This window comes from Carassius auratus, chromosome 7 (genome assembly GCF_003368295.1).
Source record: "Carassius auratus strain Wakin chromosome 7, ASM336829v1, whole genome shotgun sequence".
Classification (NCBI taxonomy): Eukaryota; Metazoa; Chordata; class Actinopteri; order Cypriniformes; family Cyprinidae; genus Carassius; species Carassius auratus.
The window spans coordinates 31,246,653-31,270,399 of record NC_039249.1 but is presented as its reverse complement, the minus strand read 5'-3'; the positions used below and the strand labels follow the sequence as shown (position 1 = coordinate 31,270,399).

Below are 23,747 nucleotides of genomic sequence, written 5' to 3'. Positions count from 1 at the left end.
AGAGTTAACGAAAGTTATCATTTGCATTGTAGGCCTAATGTTTGAAGCGGATGTCATAACAAATGCCAGTAGGCTGGGAAGATTGTAAAATCAGCAGTTAATTCATAAATTCTTGTACCTTCAGGCTGTGGAAATACTAACCAAAAAACCGAAGACAATGAGGGCAGAGCTGAAAAGGGGCGGGGCTACACAAAGTCAGTTTGTCAGCTGAAACATCAGCATTTATTATAAGCTGGGATATGGGGTGTGAAATCTTTTTATTGAAAATGATAACTTTAAGGAGATTTATGATGGGTGATCGGGTTTACAGCATTGGATTTAATTGCTCTGCTTTAGTTCAGCATCCAATGTATTCTCAGAGTTGTTACTCAATGGCCTTTGACAGTTTATGATGTCGGTTAATTATGTGCCATAAGACATTAATTCTTGTTTGAGTATAGCCTACTCAAGTCTTCTTAGGAACACTGCTCTCATCTTATCTTTTAAAAAGATGTTTCTTAGGACTTTATCATACATTTATGATAAACTTGAAGCAGTAGGCTAAATGTTTTACTTGAGGAAACAAAAGGCACAGTTAGCACATATTAATTTTATACGTTGCGACAGTTACCACAACAAATATAATGGAAGGATGTGATTTGCAGCTTTTATTCAAAACAGTTAAAATAGCTCTGACCACAAATTAAATGGCTGTGTCCAAATTCCAGTAATGAAAAGAAAGGGCACTACAGAGAAATCAGCAGTAACTTTGCATGCATTCTCTTAAGTGATGTTTGAAACAGCATGCTCTGTCGAAGCTGTGGCTTAGAGATTAGTGGCTCTCATGTGCTACAAATGGGTTGGATTCAAAGTTTTTTCACTTCTGTTGGAAACGAGAGAGACCGTGTAACGTCTGCATATGGCTATGGCTTGGGAAAAGGCCAATTTGTTTTATCAGTGCAGTGATCATGTGTTCTTATTTCATATCTACATTATCATGGTGGTTATCTATAAATGTTGAAGGTCAAGAACATTGGTTTATTATAACCTATAAGTGAATGTTGTGTCCTGTAATGTTACAAAAGCATATTGAATAAGTTGGGTTGAAAATAACCAAAAATAATAACAACCTCCTGTTGTAGTATCAGCAAATGAAGCTAAATTTAGCACATCTCATGGATATAATAATAATAATAATAATAATAATAATAAACGCATAAATAAGCAACATTTCTCATTTTTATTTAGTTGAACTTGATGTACAAAAAAAAAATTTAATTAGTAAAAACTAAAGACAACAGTAAAATGAAAATTAATAAAACTAAACTATTGGATATTACGCCAAAGAAATAAATGAGAAACTGTGGAAATTAGGATTTGTTTGGCTCATGCTATCATGGGCTGACTGCATGACTATTATTTGTAACAAATTACTGTCCAATCTGTGGCCTTTTTTTTTTTTCTTTTTTTTTAACATAAACTTATGTTTTTCGGGTTCAGGTTCTCAGCATGTTTAGCACCAACTGTGTTAAGTGCACAATGCAGGCAAATGCCCATTTGTTCACAATTTATTGGCAGAACGGCATACATTCCAATCATAATGAATACTAAAATATACTAGAAACTATGTTTATTGAATATAGAAAATATATATTTTATTGTAGAATTCATTGTGATTACATGAAACCGAACATATTGACAGTATCAGCATGGATTGACTTTAATTTAAAATTAATGTTTATAGTTTCCAATAGAACTGTAGAAATGCTATTCACAACCATTGATTATTTTATGCAACAAAAATATTTGGTTATTTGGTTTAACATGACATACATATGACTGATATGACTTTGTTATCGTATTTATCTAAAATAAAATAGACCTCACAGCACAGACCTCACTTCCCCTTTTGTGGGAAAGTTGTGGCCTAGTGGTTAGAGGGTTTGACTCCTAACCCTAGGGTTGTGGGTTTGAATCTTGGGCCAGCAATAGCACGAATGAGGTGCTTTTGAGCAATGCATCGAACCCCCAACTGCACCCCTGGCACCGCAGCCTAAATAATCAATGCCCACTGCTCCGAGTGTGTGTTCACTGCTGTGTGTGTGTGCACTTTGGATGGGTTAAATGCAGAGCACGAATTCTGAGTATGGGTCACCATACTTGGCTGAATGTCACATCACGTCACTTCATTTCAACATGCACAGAACCACTTTTTACTGCAACCCATATTCAAAAAATAAAAAATAATAAAAAATTTACAGTAGGTCGGACTGACCTGCTGCTTATCTGTAGTCTCTATAATTGGGTAAATACAATTTGCAACTGTTTACTTTTTAAAAACAATCATAAGCCCAAAGCAGTACCGAGGAGATAAGGTTTCTGTTAGCACACATTGTAAACATGAGACTCTCTCTCAGTTCTGAAATGAGAGGCGGAGTCTTCATCTTCCTGAAGCTTTATAGACAGTTTGTGTTGGAGCACTGACCGTCACTTCTTTGGAGAAACTTTGGACAACACTTGGGGAAGATGCAGTACGACTATAGTAAAAACAAGGAGGAACATCCGGAGCCCATTAAAGCTGAGGTTAAAGGTAGGAGGAGAAAATACGTTGCCTGTACCACGCGCTTGTATTGAATCACTGGCGTTTGTTTGGACAAATAACCGAGTAGCCTACTTTTAAAACTTTACGCGTTTCTTCGCGCAACATGAAATACACCTTTCTATTTGCACTTCTCCGTGTTTTATTGCATTTCTCACTAGAGGCAATAACACTGATATCGTAAATGGGCTACGCCATTCACCAATATGCTCAGCATATGTCTGTGAAGTAAACAATAATTACCACAACAGATCCAAATGGACAATTTTGTAATATATTGCATTATTTGGTGTCTTTTATTAAATGGATCACTGTTAATTTATGGCAAATACCTACCACGTTTTTAAAGAAACTTTGTCAAAAAAGTAAACAAATATCCTACTATAGGCCTATATTGCAATTCTCACGTTAAAGCACAATAAAGCATAAGATTGTCATTAATTAATGTTCTGTAACTTTTCTCTACTTAACACTTTTAATAACACTTTCTCAGTGATTAAATACATTCATTGCATATAATAAAGCTGAAGCAGAATATTTTTTGCACTTTATATCACCATGTTTAGTCCAAAGTGTATAACGCTTTATAGAGAATGAGAAAGAATGCCTGAAAACAATGTGTAGTTAGATGAAGTTCTCTGTCATCTACTAAATAAATGTAATCGCAGACATGATCAGATTGGTAGTTTTCACTGTACTTCCTCCAGGGTTCATACAGAGTTCTGAAAAATTGGAAAGTGCTTGATTTTCATTTTAAATATCTTGAAAATTAAAAAATTTTCTGCATAGAATTTCCAGTTAGGTTAAGAAAAATTGAATCTGAGTGAGTGGAGTTGAGAACCAATGGTATATAGATCATTGCTCTGTTAGTACCGAATCAACCAAAGACTATAGAATACACTTACAGAGACTTTGGAATCAATGCAAGCACATATGAAGTACACATGAAGAATTCTCTCTCCTCAGCCACCATAAAGCTAACCCAGACACAGTATAATCTTCAGTGATAACTCATTTACTTAGGACAAATATTTGCGTTGTGAAATAGGTCGACGTGCATACGTTAAAATCCATACTAGAACACTTATCATGTCATTTCCATGGTGACCAAAAGCCACATTATTCATTTTTTGACATTCACATCATAATCTCTTAGTATTTAATTCGTTTTTATCAAATAAAACCAGCCAAAATATTAAAATAACTCAGGAGTGATAAAAACCCCCCCCTAAAAAAACCAATGATTCAAAATGATTAAAAATGTGTGTGCTGCTTATACATGTACACCAGACAGACTGCTTTATACAACAACATAAGTAAATGTAAAGTAATTTTATAGTTTAATATAAACCGCCTCCCCACCCTTGAAAAGCACCGGCAGCTACTGCTTGAAAGTACATTGAAAAGGGCTTGAATTTCACTCTTTCTAATCTGTACTTGCATTTACCCATTTAGCAGGTGCTTTTAGTCAAAGTTGCTTGCAAAATAGGGAAAATACAAAAGCTGACAAAATGTGACCTAATGATTTATTTTTTAAATTCAGTATCAAGTAGAGCAGACGTGTAAATTACAGAAAATAGAGAGTGCCTTAAGTGCTTTATGATTCTAGTGCTCGAGTAGATCTTTAGCTGTTTTCTCTTTGTGATAGCAAGTGGTTTGGACCGAGAAGTGGACATAAGCAGTTAATTATAACAAACTCTGCAGGCTTGATTCCTGAATGGCTGCAGGGAACGCTTATACGCAATGGACCTGGCCTTTTCTCTTTGGGAGAGACAAGATACAACCATTGGTTTGATGGAATGGCACTTTTGCACAGTTTCACTATTAAAAAAGGTATTTAATGTCTCTCTGCATTCTGTGTGCATTTCTTCTCTCATGAGGGTTTTGTTACCTCATTGCTCCAAACGAATATATTGATGATTGTTTAATTTTCAGGAGAGGTGATATATAGAAGCAAATATCTTCGAGGTGACACCTACAACAACAACACGCAGGCCAACAGAATAGTGGTGTCAGAGATGGGGACAATGGCATACCCAGACCCATGCAAAAATATATTCTCCAAGTAAGTAACATTATTGTCTGATTCAGTCAATTCAGAAGAAGAAAAATACATGTTGGCCTATTTATCAAAACATGACTCCTCAATGAAAAACAGAAATGCATCAACTTAATGAGAAGAAATCTCACCTCAATTATTTAGCATACTACTAGGTATAAACTAGAGTGTTTTACCGTTACTTTTAATTTTTATGGAAACTAACCCATGTAACTGAGAATTGAGAATAATATAAAACCTGTTAACTCATGAGACAAACAGCTGAAATTCAACTAGTAGTGACTATAAGAAAAGAGTAGAGTTTAATTTTCTATTCATATAAAACAGTTCATCAGATGTTAAATATCTCTAAATGTTCTTTTTAACTCTCTTTAACTCAGAGTGATCACCTTCCTCAGCCACACCATCCCGGACTTCACTGACAACTGTGCCAATAATATAATCAAATATGGAAACGACTACCATGCGACATCTGAAACCAATTATATTCGTAAAATTGACCCCAACACTTTAGAGACTCAAGACAAGGTAAAAAAAAAAACACATTTGTAAAATGAGAGTTCACTCATGGAGCTCTAGATGGTGCTGACTTTTAAAGATGCTCTTTACATGCAATCTGCTATAATTTAGTAAATGACACAAGCTTTTTCTGATGCAAATGAGATTGTTGGTTCATCTTTTAAATAGCCTGGTTCAGCGTTTGCTGTAAGCTGATTCCTCTGAAACCCCCCACCTCCCCCAGCTCCACTTGTCTAGATTTGCTACAGGATTTATGTCTGCCTGTTTATGCAGCAGCAGCAGCAAATCTTGCATGCTCACAGCAGCTTGTCTATGTATCTTTGTCAGTAACAAGTCCACACATCTGCAGCTTGTATAGCAGATTTATTCCGCCATGACCAAATACATTAACATTGTCTTATCTACCAACATGTTCTTCATATTTACATGTTCTCAAAGAATATTGCTGTGGCTTTATTCACTCAAGGTGGACTACCTGAAATACCTTCCTGCAAATATTGTGGCATCACATACGCATTATGATACAGAGGGAAATAGCTACAGTATGGGAACATCCATTGCAGAGAAGGGCAAAACCAAATACATCTTGTTCAAGGTTCCAGGAGGAAGTAAGTGTGCTGTAATAATTTTGGTTTCATGGTGCACCTTACTATTTCTCACCTTTGTTCAAATCTGTAATCCCAAGTATTATACTTGGCTCAGATTGCACCGGTCATACAGATTTAAGAGTAGTTTATTTTGACTTGGACCTGAACCAAGAACATTATAAAAACTGCATAGTAAAAAAAACAACAGCAAAGCAATGCTCTGGCAGCTAATTGCTACAACACTATGCTGTTGAGTTTTTGAAAATGCAATAATTTCTCACATTCAAATTATTATTATTATTATTATTATTTTGCAATACCGTTTATAGCCACTAGTAGCCACTTACTCAGCTGCCATATTTGCAGTGACAGATAGCTTTACTAGCTGGCAACTGTATGTGTTTTTTATATACACGTACATAAAAACACACAGTATTTATTTATATATTTAGATTGTGGGACTCTTTCCTAATGTTCATAAAACACACAAGTCAGACAAATTAATAAAAGACAAATAATGTGATGCTTCTTATTTAATTATATTTGATTATTTGTAGATTATATTCGAGTACACTTCCAAATCAAGAAAACACAATTTGTTTGTAAAGGTGTCTTAAAGTGATAGTTGATCCCAAAATGTACAGGTGCTCGTAATATAATTAGAATATAATCAAAAAGTTGATGATATTCAAGATGTAGATGAGTTTGTTTCCTGATCAAAACAGGGTTGGAGAAAGGTAGCATTACATCACTTGCTCACCAGTGGATCCTCTGCAGTGAATGGGAATGAGCGTCCAGACAACTGATAAAAACATTAAAATAGTACAGTCCAGTCAAGGACTACAGTCCATCAATTGATGTCTTGTGTGTAGCGAAAAGCTGCATGTTTGCCGAAAACCGTTTCATCATTAAGACAGATTTGTATCTTTAAAATGTTGCTTCCAGTGTAAAATATGAGTCCTCCATCCATAATATTGATTTCTGAAGTTGGAAAAGTCATCTTATCTTTATCAAGAGAGATGTGTGTAAAGATCAAGCTTCATTTAAAATCGAAAACATTCAAACATGTTGGTGGATTTTGATGTGAGATTGTGGATTTTTTTCACTGCACAAAGTGTAATTATGGATCATCGATTCGTATTTTTGCCAGAAGTTGTAGTTTGAAATTAAAAATGCATTAAGGATGGATTTGTCTTTAACAAACAGCTTTTCACTTCACAAGATGTTAACTGATGGACGGGAGTGGTGTGGATTACTTGTGGATTGTTATGTTTTAATCGGCTTTTTGGACTCTCATTCTGATGGCACCCATTCACTGCAGAGGATCCATTGGTGATCAAGTGATGCAAACACTACATTTCTCCATATATGTTCTAATGGAGAAACATTTTGGATAGCCTGAGTGTGAGTAAGCTCAGTTTTTTTCATCACTAATTACATGACTTGCCAAGAACTACTAACCTGCAACCTTTTTTTTTTTTTTAATCAGGTAGGTCAGACGGGTCTTCACCGTTGAAAAGTGCTGAGGTCATGTGCACTGTGCCCTGCCGTTCCCTCCTCACACCCAGTTATCACCACAGCTTCAGCATGACTGAAAACTACTTTGTCTTCATTGAGCAGCCCCTAAAGCTGGATATCCTCAAAATGGCCACAGCCTATCTGAGGAGGGTCAGCTGGGCCAGCTGCATGAAGTTCCACCCTGAAGACAGCGTAAGGATAAACTCTTTCAGATCTCCGAGTGTAGAGACATGCGTCTGTCAGATTACCTCACCTATCTAAACCATTCTTTCATCGCTTATGCTCATCAGACCCTGATTCACCTTATTGACAGAAAGACAAAGAAGGAAGTGGGGTTCAAATTCTACACGGGTGCGATGGCTGTCTTCCATCAAGTCAATGCATTTGAAGATGATGGCCATGTTGTTTTTGATGTGATCTGCTATGATGACAACAGCTTGTATGAAATGTTTTACCTGGACAAGTTGAAGGAGCAGATGGGAGCAGAATCTACGTACTGCAAGCCAAAGTGCAAAAGATTTGTGTTACCCCTTAGCGACACGGTATGTCATGTTGTTTGCAAGGCAGCACTGATTCTGGTGGTTTTGTTTCAAAACCTTGAATCTTTAGCTGCTGTGCAAATATCATCATCAATAGAAATCTTCTTCTTTATGTTCTTTTCGAAGCATCTGAACATAGACCGTAAACAGATGGTTGATAAATTTTTTTTTATTCTTTCACACCCAGGGTGAGATGGGGGAAGATCTGGTCAAACTTAAATACACAACAGCAAGTGCTGTGAAGGAGAAAGATGGAAAGGTTCTGTGTCAGGGCGAGGTTCTCTGTGATGGTAAGCCAATGACTATCTCTCTCTCTCTCTCTCTCTCTCTCTCTCTCTCTCAAATTCAGCTTTATTGGCATGACTTGCATCGTATTGCCAAAGCATTGTACATTACATGAATAGGGAATAAACAATTATATAATACATAAAACAAAAACCGGTCTGTATAATAATTAGGTAAATAAGTACATGTATACGTTTTCTTAGTGCCCCCCCCCCACACACAAAAATCTCTCTCTCTCTCTGTGTTTGTGTGTGCGTGTGTAGTCCTCAGTCGCACTTCCATCCATGTGGTTTTCCTTTGATAGCATAGATTTTAACTACTAATTTTCTTACTTATTATGAAAGGTAATGCATAAAATAATCTTAGTGGGGAAAGAATTTACTGAATTCTCTCACACAAACAGCTGTTCTTTGTAATAGTAATCTTATTTTTATTTATTTTAAGATGATTAGTCGTCTTTTGTTGAATGTGTGTGTGGTCCTGGTATTCCCTATATTATGGGGACCAAATGTCCCAACAAGGATAGTGATGGCTTGTGGGGATATATTTTGGTCCCTATGAGGAAACAAGCTTCTAGATCATACAGAATAAAGTATAAAAAAAAAAAAAGGAAAATCTAAACTTTCTAAAATGGCAGAAAGTTTAGTGTGAGGGGAAGGTTTAGGGTGAGGGGATGGAAAAATACAGTTTGTACAGTTATAAAAATCATTATGCATATGGAATGGCCCCATAAAACATGGAAACCCAATGTGTTTTTATAATTGGGCTCTCTTAACCTCTAATGTAATTTTATTTATTTAATTTCCTGTAGGTGTGGAACTTCCAAGAATCAATTACAATTTCAATGGAAAGAAGTACAGATATTCTTACATGTGTTGTGTGGACACATCCCCGGTGGCCAAAAAGGTATTGACCATTTTCATTTTTACAGTACATTTATGAACTTGGCAAAATTTCAAGGTAAATGCATTCCATTAGAATCAAAGCCACTACCATGACAGCAAAGAGGCATTTTCTATCAGTTTTTGTGAATCAGTACTGAGCCCTCTCTATTTTTTACAGATTGTGAAGTTTGATGCTGAGACGAAGCAGCAGATTGAGTGGACTGGAGGAGACTGTTTTGCCTCCGAGCCAGTTTTCATTCCCAGACCTGACGCAGTCGATGAAGATGATGGTAATTTACTCTTTTGACCAAAGCAATCACATTCAGCTGGATCATATCATCAGTAAAAAAAAATAAGATGTGTAAATTAAATTGAATGGCATTTCATTAACACTAATATGACAGTCTTTTATTTTGTGCGTATTACAGCATTTGTGAGACATGTTGTTTGCTGTAAACTGTTTGCTGTCTCTTTTCTCAATTCTTAGGTGTAGTCCTGACAAGTGTCATAAACGCCAAACCAGCGCAGGGAGGCTTTCTACTGCTGCTTGATGGCAAGTCTTTCAAAGAGGTTGCCCGGGCATGTATAGATGTAGATCTCCACATGGACATGCATGGCTACTTCATACCAGACAGCAGTTAAGAGATCGGCGTCTGCCAGCTGTATGGGCATAATAACAGCGATTGAGAATCTCCTGTAAATGTTGAGATTTTGATCATCTGGTTACAAATTTGTCAAAGACCTATTGTATGAAGTTGTGTTTTATGACTGAACGTATACAGTTGTTTGCATAAAAAAAACATGAAAATGTTTCTACACATGATTTTGATTCTTGTTTGGAAATAAAGGATGTAATTGTATAAATTGTAACCGTTTGAAAGGTCATTTATTGCATGTAGTTATATCAAACAGAAACGTGAACTGTATTTTTTTCCGCGCTTGCATACATAAATCATAAAGTTAAGTTATATCTGTCATTATAGATAGAGCCAGTGTTATATGTACTGTACTATACTAAGTGCATTTAAAACCTTATACATTCAAAATAATTTTTTTTAAAGGCTGCATCTTTTTAGTATAATGCTACTGCGCTTTATTGTTGGCTTCAAGTAATCTGTTATTGAGGTATTAATATCACCACACATGAAAGAAGAAAATTAATTATTTTGTTAATGAATTATGCAGCTAGTCAAAAGTATAAGCTCACCTACTTATTACTAATTTCCGCATTTTATAATAATACTATGATTATATATCTATGAAACAAAACAGGTGTATGGCCTTGAAAAATCATGGGCTCAGATTAAACTCCTGTTTTAATTTTGTGATGTTTTTAAAAAATGTTTGATCTGTTTAGTTACTTTTTACAATTTTTTTAATAGTGTGATTTTTGGTAAATTTCATTAAAACCACTTTGGGATTACCCACAATCACAGGCCTATTTATTATTAATTCTACTAACATTATATGACCCACAACAAAAATGAACTAAAAACAAAACACAAAAATGTTCTAGCCCACCTTATTTTCTTAGATAATAACAAGTGAGATTTCAGAGAAAATTCTGCCATCGTTTACTCACCCTCAAGAAGGATGTGAAAAAGCAAATGTATTGCCTGTTATGTAATTCAAAGATAATAACAATTGAGATTTCAATTATATTTTAAACTTTGAAACTGTACTATGAAATCTGGACTGAACGAGCCAGTATGAATCTTTTTAGAGAACCGATTCAAAAGATTCGAATCAAAAGGACGACGCTAATCACAATCGTTTGATCACCAGGAGGCGCGCGAGAGAGGTGTTCCTGAAGGTGGTGACGACATATTCCTGAGACAGGCGGGACGTGACTTTGTCAAGTCTATTTTCAGTTTTATATTATACATTGATGAACTGACGAGCTGCCTCTGCACCAAAATGTCCGTGCTCAGGACCATCAGATGCAACGTAAATGTTTGAATCTTCTCCTTTATCTTTACGAGTGTGTTTTGTTTGCGTTTTCTTAAAATGACAGTTGCATGCGTTAACGTGACAGTGTTGTTTGTGAATGGACGCAGTGAGCGTTAAGTTGCACTGTTATGGAACGCCAAACGGGTCACATTTCGCCATTAACCAGACGCCTGGCGTGCAGAAAACCCGTAAAATACTACGTTTTGTAGGACAGACGGCGTTTTCACACAGCCACCTTGTCAAATTCCAGGCCTAATGTCATATTGTAAAATAATGCTTACACTCAGTTGACATGTCTCTCTATGTGTTTAGCCTCAAGTGTTGTGTAGAAATCTAACCGCGCGGTCTTCATCCAGTCTGACTGATGGAGAGACGCGAATCACACAAGTGTTGAAGGAGAAGTTTCCTCACGCTTCGTCGCTCAAGGTTTTGGATATATCAGGTTAGTCCCGAATCTGAATTAAGATGAAGATCTGAATTGTGTTTAAACAGTCCTGAAGTGTGCTGTAATGCATTTACATTCATTTCAGGAGGCTGTGGTGCAATGTACGAAATACACATCGAGTCTGATGAATTTAGAGGAAAGAGAGTAGTGCAACAGCATCAGTTAGTCAATCAGGTAAGTCAAATCCGAAATCTATTGTTATGTTCAGTATAAAAGTGCAATAAACAGTTCTGTGAGCTCTACTACTTCAATTTTTTTTCTCTCTTAAATAGTCATGTGGTGAACATCTGAACATTGTTTATATAAAGCGTTATAAAATTAAAATGGCTAAGCTTACATGTTTTAAGCTTTTGTGTTGAACCTATAAAAATTAAGCTAATTCAGTTGATTCGCATTAATATAATCAATGCGAATATAGTCAAACTTTCTTTTTACCTTCATGCAAATTCATTCAAATTCTTGTCATTTTTCATAAGCTTCAACAGAGGAGTGAATTGCATGAACTCTGGATTAAACCTGTGTGAACCGAATAAACCTGAACTGGATTGGATTTGTTTTGGTTTTGTCAACTCTAAACCTATTCTGAGTTTGTTCAATCAGCTTTGTGTAACAGGCCACTGGTCTCGTCTTATCATACGTCTGGTTAATTCATTTCTGTAGTTATCGCATAAGTAATGAGATCACAATGCATGTCATTAAAATAGTATTCAGTGTAAATGATAATCTATGGTTTGTTGTTCAACAGGCTCTCAAAGATGAGATTAAAGCCATGCATGGTCTACGCATATTCACTGATGTACCTAAGTAGGAACTGCTCAGCGTCACGTCAGTCTGCCGTCTCTCTACGATATTATATCACGCACCTCAGTCTGTCTTTATAAAGTAAATTATGCAGAGTTATCACAGTGGCTATGAAGTAATTTACAGATGCTATGAACAAACGATGGACAGTTATAAAAGTATAGACATGGCTCACAAATGCTGTAATGCGCACAAAATAAAAGACTGACATATTTTTTATTCCTTGCCTGTGAATTAGTGTGAAAGAAGAATGTAAATGAGAGAGAGCATGTTTATGGGTTGAATCTTCAGTCCAGTAGTTTTTTTTTTTTTGATCCCGTTGTTTGTGTACAATCACACTTGAAGAAGCTTTGTCAGTTGTCTGATTTATTATCTGTTCTGTCATTCCATTAATCTGTCGATCCATTAAATTATATCACATCCATTAAATTATATCACATCCTTTCCCCTTGTGTGGCAGACGATTGATTGTATCCTAGGACAAGCAAACCAGATTATCATTTAATATGTAATTTCTTCAATGTTTGTATTTTTTAAATGCATGGGTAGGTCCAACAGAAACTATTTTCACCACTAGATGTCAATAAGCATTTCATCAGTCCTATTTTGAATTGTTTTGCCAGTTTATTAGCATACAGTGACTAAATTATACAGATCTACTTTATGATTTATGAAGTATTAATGCTTTAGATTCTTATGTAGGCTATTACTAGTTTTACGGTATTGTAGCTTGTTTGTATACCTTATGTGAGACATGATGTCCTGCTTTCCAGTGTGGATAAAAGCGTTCAATCAGATTCATTAGCGAATCGGTTCGTTCGGACAGTTCCTTTCAGTGGTTCAGAATGTTTAAGATATGCCAGAAGTGAAAAATTTCGGCATTTAGACGTAAATAGCTTTGATAAATATTTATGTGTATAATTGTACATCCGAATAAAATGTGTACAGTAATTTTAGTTTAAGTAAACCGTTTCAATTGTGTATCGACTCACTTGAACTACTTAAGTGTTTCGAATACTATCTTCATTTTTTTTTTTTTTTTTTTTTTTTTTTTTTTTTTAGGGATAGGCAAAATTAAAAAAAAATTTTTAATTAAGAAACTATTTAACAATTTATTTTCGAAACTGTCTCGTACGTTTTAAAAGTCCAATGATTTACAAATGTTGTGCGAATCGGTTCGAATGAACGGTTCGAAAGAACGACTCGTTCACGATTCGAACATCTCTAGTGGATGGTGGTGCAGCAGGAACAGCAAAGAGCGCAGTCTCCGGGAGGGCTTCAGCAGACCGTTAGGCTGTACACATCACCTTCAGACATGGCAAAGGAAGGGACCGAGATTGCTGAAGAGACCGAGCAAATGATAGACCAGAAGGAGCCGGACAATCCCGTTTCTGCGGTTGTAGATTCAAAAGAAATGCGGGCTGTGCTGCTCACGGGCTTTGGTGGTCTAAACAAACTCAAAGTCACCAAGAAACCAATGCCAGAGCCTCAAAGAGGAGAAGTCAAAATTCGCGTGAAAGCATGGTAAATATTTCATTTTAAATAGTCATTTATTTAATCGTTTTCACCATGTGTAATGACTATGATGTGGCACATCTGAGACTTCGCGCGACTGGCAACAGCAGCAACATGTTGCCGCAAAAAAACAGGTGTCTTCATAATATCCATATCAGTCATTTTATTTAGCATAATGCTGTTGGATTTTGAGGTTAGATGCACTTTTAAATAAATCGTCAGAAAAAGAATCCATACCCGTTTTGTTGGTTCCTCTGCGGAGCTCACTGCAGAGATTTCAAACCATATGCTGTGAAATGTTTACTTTGGGTTATGATTATTAGATTATAGAAACAAAACAGTTTTGTGTCACACTTAGGAATAATATTCGCTAGCAGATCCTCGTCTAGTTTGTTCTTGATGTGCTTGACTGCTCTTGGGACATTTAAACTTAATAATATTATGTAAATACGTTGAATAACGCCGTATACTATAAAATTGTTATTTTGTGTTGTGAACTTCATCAAATTTGAGTATTTTAGAATACGTTCTGATTTATGATTGAAATTTGAAGTAGAATTAAGTATTAGCTATTTATCTTGATGTCAACATTCATTTTTACAGTGGGTTGAACTTTCTTGATCTAATGGTGCGTCAAGGAAATATTGATAATCCTCCAAAAACGCCTCTTGTGCCCGGATTTGAGTGTGCTGGGATTGTAGAGTCTGTGGGAGAAAACACCGAAGGCTTTGAGGTATGTGCCAGAATGTTTTTAAGTCTGGTGATTTGGTTGTGCACTTATTCAGGAAGTGGTTAATGCTTTTCTAAACTTTCATAAAAATGCTCATAGTTTGAACTAAAAAAAATAATAATAAAAGAAATCCTAGTTTTATATGCTTCCAATATCAGTCTTTTCAGTCTAGTACTGCGTTTTGCTTTATAGAGCTTGAAGGGATAGTTATATCGTATATTGAAGTTTCCATCCAAGATATAGATGAGTTTCTTCATTGGGTCACCAGTAGATCTATTGCAGTGAATGGGTGCCGTCAGAATGAGACCAGATTAAAAACATCACAATAATGCACAAGTAATCCACATGGCTCCAGGCCACCTTGTAAAGCAGAAAGCTCTGTTTTTTTTAGAAACAAATCCAGTGTTTAAACGACAGCTTCTGGCCAAGATAATCGAGGCCATATTCCTTAAAAAATTTCCTCTAGTGAAAAAAAAAAAAAAAACCTCCCCTGTTGTCCAGTCATATCATATTTGTTTAAAACGGTTTTGGACAGTTTATGCTTATAAACATTGTTTGATCTTTGCATATTTCTACCGTCACTCTATCAGACAATACAACCTTTGTCTCTGGAGAAAGCAATGTAGTGGCTGTATGATATTTATGCTAGAAATTAAAAATGTTTTTGACGATAATTGATGAGTTGGTGATATAATGCTAAATTTCTCCAAATCTGTTTCAAAAACTCATCTGCGTCTTGGATGACGTGAGGTTGACTAAATTGTTAGCATGTTCTTATTTTGCACAAACTGTTCCTTTATGGACATGTCTTGCCTCCTTTCAGATCGGTGACAGAGTGATGGCCTTTGTAAACTACAGTGCTTGGGCAGAGGTGGTGTGCACACCGTTGGATTTCGTGCATAAGATCCCAGACGACATGACATTCCCAGAGGCGGCTGCCTTCTCAATGAACTTTGTGGCTGCCTACATGATGTTGTTTGAAGTGGCCAATCTCCGGGAGGGGATGTCTGTATTAGTTCACTCCGCAGGAGGTGCGGTGGTAAGTCTGTTGCTTTGAGGGAAAGGGTTAGTAAAGAAACTTTGATGTCGCAGATATTAAAGTTTTTTTTTTTCTTATAAAAATGGGGATTTGGACACAAACATACAATCCGATCCCATACTCATATTCAGCTTTCCAAGCTTTGCAAATGAAACCCAAAACAGCTTCATTATTTGGCTTTTGGTGGAATATGATCAAAATGAGTTTAAAACTGTGACAGAAACGTTTCTCCTCTTTTTCCATATTAGGGTCAAGCAGTCGCTCAACTGTGTTCCACTGTCCCGAATGTCACTGTGTTTGGGACCGCCTCTCCCTTCAAGCACGAAGCCATACAGCATTCAGTCACTCATCTGTTTGACAGAAACCTCGACTACGTTCCAGAAGTTAAGAAGTAAGCACAAACGCTGTTGTTGTTGTTCCGCGAAAGTAAATGAGCGTGGAGAAGCGGGATTGGTTAGATGGTGAGAGTCTAAAAATGAGTCATACTGGGAGGCCAGTGCAAGTCTGAGAAGGCAGACGTCACCAGTGCTTCCTCTAGACCTGCGTGGCTCCAGTCCCCATGGCAACACCCAGCAGATGGGAAAGTAGTGTGTTGTAGTATGGGGAGGGGCACCTGTACGTCCTTCTGATCAACCACACAAAGCCTGAAAATGTGCAGCCACTGACTCAGTCAGAGCCAGCCACGATAAACATGAAACAACATTATTTTGTAGGAGATTAAAGGGCTGGTGTCTTAAAATTCCTTTGGTGAATCTCATTTGTGAAGCATCTTTTGATATATTATTTTTAGTTACATACTGTATTTTAAGGTGTCCTTGTTACAGTGATATATTTAAGTATATTAATTTCCTACATGTACTTACTATATGTGACCCTCGATATTGAGATTTATGTGTCAAAAATAAAGCTGAAAGCTGAATAAATAAGCTTTCCATTGATGTATGGTTTATTAGGATCAGACAATATTTGGTGGATATACAACTATTTGAACCACTGGAGTCTGAGGGTGCAAAAAAATCTAAATACTGAGAAAATCGCCTTTGAAGCTGTCCAGATGAATTCTTAGCAATGCATATTACTAATCAAAAATTAAGTTTTGATATATATATAGTAGGATATTTACAAAATATCTTCATGGAACATGATCTTAACTTAATATCCTAATGATTTTTGGCATAAAAGAAAAATGGATCATTTTGACTCATTCAATGTATTTTTGGCTATTGCTACATAAATATATTTCTTTTACAAAACAAAAATTAATAAATAGATAAATAAATAAAATGTATTGTAGCAAGATAATGTTATTGGATAATAAGATAATAAAGATAATAAATACTATGGTAATTCTAAAATAAAAAACAACAACATGTTGTTATATTTGGTTTATGCCTAGATTGATAGTACTTGATTGTTTTGTTTATCAAAAATTTGAAATAATTTGATTTTGGTAGAAAACAAAGCCAGAAAATGTGCAGCAACTGACTCATTTAAAGCCAAATGGAAGATATTTGAGAAAACATAATTTTGCAGAAGATATAAGTGCTTTTTTATAACAATTCCCTTGGAACTCATTTATAAAGCATATTTGGTCGGTTTTAATTAGTTTCCCTTACAAAAAAAGTCTTATAACAAGACTATGGTGCAGGAATGGCACAAATATTATGATAATTCTACAATAAAAAAGCAACAACTACAGCATGATATCATCTTGGTTTAGGTCTAAAATAATAGTTATTGGTACAATTTGTTAGTATTATTCTAACAAAATATATAGGCTGTTTAATTGAAATGATTTGATTTTAATACATGTTTATACGACGCCAGTAAATATGTAGTAACTGATTCATTTAGAGCCAACTGCAACAAATTGGTGGATTTGATTTTTAAAGCATATTTAATCGATTTTGTTATTGGTTTCCCTAACAAATAAATAAATACAAATTTTTAAAAAAGTAAAGCTAGACCATAGAGCACAAATGGTAAAAATACCCTGGTAATTCTAAAATACAAAACAACTACAACGTGGTATTACCTACAATGGTAGTACTTGATGTTTTTTTAGAATATAAAAACAACAACAACAACGTATTACTACCTTGGTTTAAAACTATGGTATTACTTGACAATTTTTTTGTGTGTTATTCTATCAAAATATGTTTTATTGAAGGGATTTGATCTTGGTGCACGTTTATGTTCATAGTAATTCATGTAAATTGAGTTTGCGAGAGGAGATTAGGACTCTTTTCTTCTCTGTGGTTCCACATTCCTCTCAGGATCAGGGGCAAAGTAAAATTAAATTGGTCTCAAGTTGGTCTCCCACAATAGACAGGACCCAGGCATCACAAGACCTCCTAATGGTTAAGCCTTGCAGGCGGTCTAAGATCCATGAAGTCAGGAATGCATTAGAGCCCATGTTTCTTAAGACATACGTCTCATTCCTTATCAGCTGAGTCACTGAAAAATATTCACTATCAGGGCAATATTAATATTCCAAATTTTCAGAGGCCCCGATTTAAGCAAGCTACCAGTACCTAGAGCAGCAATATGGTTAACTATGTCTCATTTCTCCTGCAGGATATCTCCAGATGGAGTAGATATTGTACTGGACTGTTTGTGTGGAGAGAACACAGGAAAAGGCCTAACTCTGCTCAAGCCCATGGGAACGTACATCCTGTATGGTTGGTATAAACGGATGAAGAGCATTTACCTAACACTGAAATTAATTAAACATTTCAAAATTGAAATTATGTCATCGTTAAAGGGATACTCCACCCCCAAATGAAAATTTTGTCATTAATCACTTACCCCCATGTCATTCCAAACATGTAAAAGCTTCGTCTTCGGAACACAATTTAAGATATTTTAGATGAAAACCGGGAGGTTTGTGATGGTCCCATTGACTGCCAAGAAAATTACACGGTCAAGGTCCAGAAAAGTATCGAAGACATTGTCAGAAAAGTCCATCTACCATCAGTGGCTCATCCGTAACATTATGAAGTGACGAGAATACTTTTTTGTATGTGATGAAAACAAAAATAACAACTTATTTCAACAATTCACCTCCTCTGTGTCTCTCCGGATCACCGTAGAAGGGAGCGTACGCTCTTCTGTGTCAGCCGTGCCACAAGGATATGTTTCCTACATGCATTTACATTTTAATTTGAAAAGAAATCCGTGCACTTGTGTAGCATAGCTGACACAGATCAGCGTACACTGCCTGCTGCATGTAATATAGCCTACACATAAAGAATAGCAGCCGATATATCGGTATCAGTCTTTTTTTTACTTCCTAATATCGGTATCGGCATTGGCCCTCAAAAAACCCATATTGGTCAGGTTCTAAAAACAATTACTTAAATTGAATTTAAAGTACATTTAATTTGACATTATTACAAATTAGACATTAATTTGAGATTATTGCAAAGTGCATTTTTAAAAGCAAAGCATATTTAAGTGTGTTAGGAAACATTGTGTACTCTTAAGTACACTTAAGTGACCATATACTTCATCAATGTTATAATATCTGCAAATACAGTATTTAAATGATTATAATTTTTTTTAAAGTATGAAGTACACAACAAGTGGACATGACCAATGATGACAGAACTATCATCTTTGGCAACTATTGCATCATGCAATGAATTGTAGAGAAAGAGATAAAAATGTAGTAAGATGTCATTCCCCATGAGTAGGAAATATCCAAAAGGTTTATGTGTGACCTCTTGACCCCTATTTAAAATCAGTCACAAGGTGTCACATTCTAGGTGGCCAACAGCAAATTGAGGTTAATCACATAATTCTCACAAAGGATAATGCCTGCAGCTTTAATTACTTCAATTCCCTTAGCTTTCTGGTCCATTAGGAATATTTAATTAGGAGGGACACCACAGAGCAGAGATAATGTAAAATTTTGGTTAAAGAACACATTGCTGCCAAATGAATGAATCAGTCAACATAATTCTGGATGGAGCTTATTAATAAGAGAGCCATTTGGCATTGCTGTAATAGTGCCATGATTTATTGCTTCATATGCCAAGACTCTACTTTGTATCTTTTAACATTCTGTGTGCATTAAAAATAGAAAGGGTAATTACTGAGCCACTTGCATCTACAAAATTGATAATTGTTTTTAAACATGTTTTCCTTTTACTCCCAATCTGCCATTGGTTAAGTTAAAGCTTGACAGACTGGTTGAACCAATAGTGTTGGTATATAATATAATAGTAATATAATACTCAACAAAAAGCACATGTGCAAACCTTTTTTATATCACATTTAAAAAGGCTTCTGTAAAATATATACAATATTAAAATATATCTTTGTGAACATATTTCCAGGTTCATCAAACATGGTGACAGGAGAGACGAAAAGTTTCTTCAGTTTTGCAAAATCTGTGAGTAGAGTTAGAAAAGCTATTTTCCATAACATCTTACGTGTTGGACCATAATGAAGTTTTGGTGGTCAGTTTTTTTTGTTAAAAACACTGGTCTTTATCTCACAGTGGTGGCAGGTTGAGAAGGTGAACCCTATCAAACTCTATGAGGAGAATAAAGTCATAGCCGGATTCTCGCTCCTGAACCTCCTCTTCAAGCAGGGAGGGTGCAACCAAGTCAAAGCAGCGGTGCAAAAACTTCTGTCCCTTTACGAGCAAAAGAAGATCAAGCCTGTTGTTGATTCCTTATGGGCGCTCGAGGAGGTAAGAGACAGCGCTTTCAAAAGCAATCTAATTTTCTTCCAACTTCCAACTTCCAAATGTATAAACACATCATACTCATGTACTCCACCAGTCCGCTGTTTGGAATAATTGACATTTTGTAATATTCATTTATGTCATATTCAAATTGCAAACAGTTCTTTAAATTGTAAAAGTATTTTAAAATATTACTGTGTTAAAATAAATACAGCTGACAGTAACATAAGAAATATTACAAACTTTTGACTGGAAGTGTATCTTTGCATGCATATTTTACTTTTAGAACTGAAAATCACAATTTGTGCTCATTTTAATGCAAAGAAGTTACCCAATCATAACAGAGCGCATTTACACAGAAGCCTTAAAGGTCCAATGGCGGATACAAAAATTGACATTTGGGTAGTGGGTTGTGAATGGCAATTCGCAGACGATAGGATCTCTCTATATTCTCCATTCACTACCCATTCTCCATTTTAATGTGATGAAATTTAGTCAGAGTTGACTCGGTGTTGACTTTAAAGGGGTCATATGATGCGATTATCCTTTCTCTTTGGAGAGTTACAAGCTCTTGGTGCATTAAGAAGATCTCTAAAGTTGCAAAGACTAAAGTCTCAAATCCAAAGAGATATTCTTTATCAGAGTTAAGACTCTGCCACGCTTCCCTAAAATGCCTTGTTTAAACACGCCCCCAGTTGTCTACGTCACTATGTGGAAATATTTGTGTAATGCCGACCAAATTTTCACGCAAAGAAAGCAGGCGTGGTTTCAGTAACACGGTTAGTGTTGAAGCAGTCATGTCAGGGAGATGCTGTGTGTATCTAGGTGAAAGCAAAAGCCCTTTTTTGTCCTTCAGAAAGTAGATGCATTTAGGAATCTTTAAGATTACTTACAGCAGAACAGAAACACATTTTATGAACGACCATTTCATGAACCTAGGAGAGGAGGTCATTCTGACTTTGCTACGACAATCTGGCGCTTCTGAATCAGCTGTATGTTTGTTTTATTAGTTGAAGTATTTGCTATTGAATGTTCAAATGTGGAGTTTTGTGCATTGAGGGTGTATGTGTGTGTGTGAGAGAGAGAGAGAGAGAGAGATTCAGCGTTTCCACCGAAATTACCCAGAACATTTGTACCAGGAATGTTTTTTTTTTTTTGCTTTCTGCATTTCCACCGTGGTCTAAAGTGGCAGGAAGATTGGGCAAATATTCTGGTGTCGTAGGTCTGCGCGCGTTTCTCAATACAAAGTACACAGAGTCAGCTGTCTTAACCGTCCGTGGTTTGTGTACTGCAAACACATACGAGCTTCATCACTGTGTCTGTCACGTGACTCTGTTCCTCTTACGGGTTTAAAGTGATGGTAAAACTAAGGACATTATTAACTGTCTTTACATTTATTTTGAAAGATAAAAAGTGGCATTACATTTCCACCGAGTGCTTGCGGTGTTCGGCCAATCACAATGCACTAGGTCAGTTGGCCAATCAGGGCACACTGCGCTTGTCAGAAGGAGGAACTTTGTAGAAAATGACTAGTTTGAGAGAGATGGGGCATAGAGGACCTACAATAATATACAGTATTTGAAAAATAATGTGTTTTTTGAACATTAAAGCATGTCAACATATTCCGTTACACCAAATACACAAAATAATTATCTTTAAAAAAATCATCAAATGACCCCTTTAATTTAATTTATCAATTTAACACATTGACTCCTTTTATGTTTAGAGTTTGATTCACTTTCTTTGTGCTTGGCTTGTCAGTGTGATTTCACTTCAGATTTCTGTCATCAGTCAAGCAATAAATTTACCTCCTCTAAATCCCTGAAAATTGATTTCCCTAAAGCCCTTTGAAAGCTTGGCTTTTAAGAACTCTGAAAGTAAGACGCGTGCCAACCTCCGTTCCTGCAGTCAGCTGCTGTCTCAGACCATCTGATGACAGGTGGGCAGTCCGGCCCTGGTGCATCTTTTTGCTTTGATTAGGGCTGGTTTATGTCGTTCTGTTCTTCCCACGCGGTCAGACAGACCTCCCTCTGTGAAACTCAACAGAGCAGCACAGTCTGCAGCCAACCCTGCCTGTGTTTAACAGAGCTGTGTGCGATATGCTTCATTCACATTGCAGAAGTCTCGTAGCGTTGGTTGATAGCACATGGAGTGATTATTGATTAAAAATATGGTTTTGGTTAGTAAATCAAGTCAGTCGCCACAGAGAAATAAAGTCAGTCTTGCTTTGGAATGAGATTAATTCATTGCATTATTTTTATCAAATGAAAACAGAAAGCATAAATCTTGAGTTTTAGTGAATACATTTTTCTTAATACATCTGCAGATAGCATCTGTCATTCATGTTATAGCACAGTGCATAAAATATAAAAAAGACATAAGATTTAAAATCAGAGGAAATAATACTTTAGACTGCAGAAGAACAATATCCAAAATAATACTTGAACATCGACATTCACAGTAAAATTGTACTTGCAAATTAGCTTTTTTTTGTGGCTGAATCACAGCCAAGAGCATATTTTGAACAACAATACTGTTCCTCATGTGAAATTGTGTTATGCTAGGCTGAACTCATATAATACAGTAAGCTTTAATAGCTGTCATCTGCATGACTCTGTACTCTGTACATTGATTGCATCAACCGAGAGCATGTGTCAGACTCTTGAATTTGTGGATATTACTGCATTTGTTGTCTTTTTGTGTGTATAATCAAATTTCGTTCTTGTGTTTTCCTACCTGGCTTTTGTGGGGAAATTGCTGGCTGTCAGCACAAGAATGCATCACTGACAGATGTTTTTAGTGCTGTGCTGGAGCCTAGAGGCTGCATCACGACTGCTCAGGAAAGATTGTTTTATAAGAGATGACCACAAGCTTGATTGGTTCTTAGTCAGAATATCACAGGTTTGGTTTCAATACAACAATATAGCATTATATTATATTGCTTTCATAACATAAAACATGGAAAAGTAACATAAGGTTATGTCCAAAATAAGTAGGCCTACCCAAACAAGCAGGCACCCTCCAGAATTTAATCTAAACTTACAATCTGATTAAACAGAATTAAATTTTAGGACAAACAAATAAAGTGAATTGAAATTCAAATAAATGCATACACATAAGGGTTATTAATTCGAAAAGGAAAGTTCAAATTTGTAAGATTTTCAAATTTAAAGAGACTCTTGATTACCACATCAATTTAGATGTATTAAGAAGTTGTTTGTAGTTTCGAGCTTATGCGAGTATGGGGAAATAATCGTGTTCTTCTAAATGCTAATTCTAAACAATCGAGAGCTCATTATGCAATGCACACCTGTAATTCTGTTTGTCAGCTGTGATCTTTTGGAGAGACTTCAAAGCAGTGAACTGGTAACATTAGCATGTCCAGCTGGTGCAGATGCAGAGAATGTGGATTTGTGTAAGGCATGCTACTCAATGTCATTACATTTCATAAAATATTGATGCTCAAAGCATTAAACTGTAAGCCTTAAACATGAAAAGAAGAATCTTTTTCTGACAAAATAATTTTTTTCCCCTAACTGGATGGAAGCCCATTTCAGCCAGTGAATAACAACATATAAAAAGTTAATTGCAAGTGTTTCTCTCTC

The 23,747-nt window shown here is 35.9% G+C and overlaps 3 protein-coding genes across 3 annotated transcripts in view; all 3 read left to right on the top strand.

The window, feature by feature from the left end:
• The first annotated feature begins 2,416 nt into the window (after positions 1-2,416).
• bco1 (beta-carotene oxygenase 1) lies at positions 2,417-9,839 on the top strand. The gene is made up of 11 exons (XM_026268467.1): positions 2,417-2,569; positions 4,283-4,411; positions 4,514-4,643; positions 5,018-5,165; positions 5,623-5,764; positions 7,233-7,453; positions 7,552-7,803; positions 7,988-8,090; positions 8,897-8,991; positions 9,148-9,259; positions 9,457-9,839. Exons 1-11 carry the CDS (start codon positions 2,506-2,508, stop codon positions 9,609-9,611), a joined length of 1,551 nt encoding a protein of 516 aa, XP_026124252.1. The 5' UTR covers positions 2,417-2,505; the 3' UTR covers positions 9,612-9,839.
• A 925-nt stretch (positions 9,840-10,764) lies between these two features.
• LOC113106486 (bolA-like protein 3) lies at positions 10,765-12,611 on the top strand. Its single transcript, XM_026268466.1, has 4 exons — positions 10,765-10,916; positions 11,232-11,361; positions 11,450-11,538; positions 12,110-12,611. The coding sequence occupies exons 1-4, from the start codon at positions 10,887-10,889 to the stop codon at positions 12,170-12,172; spliced, it is 312 nt and encodes a 103-aa protein (XP_026124251.1). The 5' UTR covers positions 10,765-10,886; the 3' UTR covers positions 12,173-12,611.
• A 715-nt stretch (positions 12,612-13,326) lies between these two features.
• vat1l (vesicle amine transport 1-like) overlaps positions 13,327-23,747 on the top strand; it is a 29,456-nt gene continuing 19,035 nt past the window's right edge. The window contains exons 1-7 of the mRNA XM_026268465.1: positions 13,327-13,689; positions 14,284-14,413; positions 15,234-15,449; positions 15,698-15,840; positions 18,027-18,130; positions 19,790-19,845; positions 19,954-20,148. Coding sequence (XP_026124250.1) covers positions 13,397-13,689; positions 14,284-14,413; positions 15,234-15,449; positions 15,698-15,840; positions 18,027-18,130; positions 19,790-19,845; positions 19,954-20,148 — 1,137 coding nt within the window. The 5' untranslated portion in view covers positions 13,327-13,396. The remainder of the gene's footprint in view (positions 13,690-14,283; positions 14,414-15,233; positions 15,450-15,697; positions 15,841-18,026; positions 18,131-19,789; positions 19,846-19,953; positions 20,149-23,747) is intronic.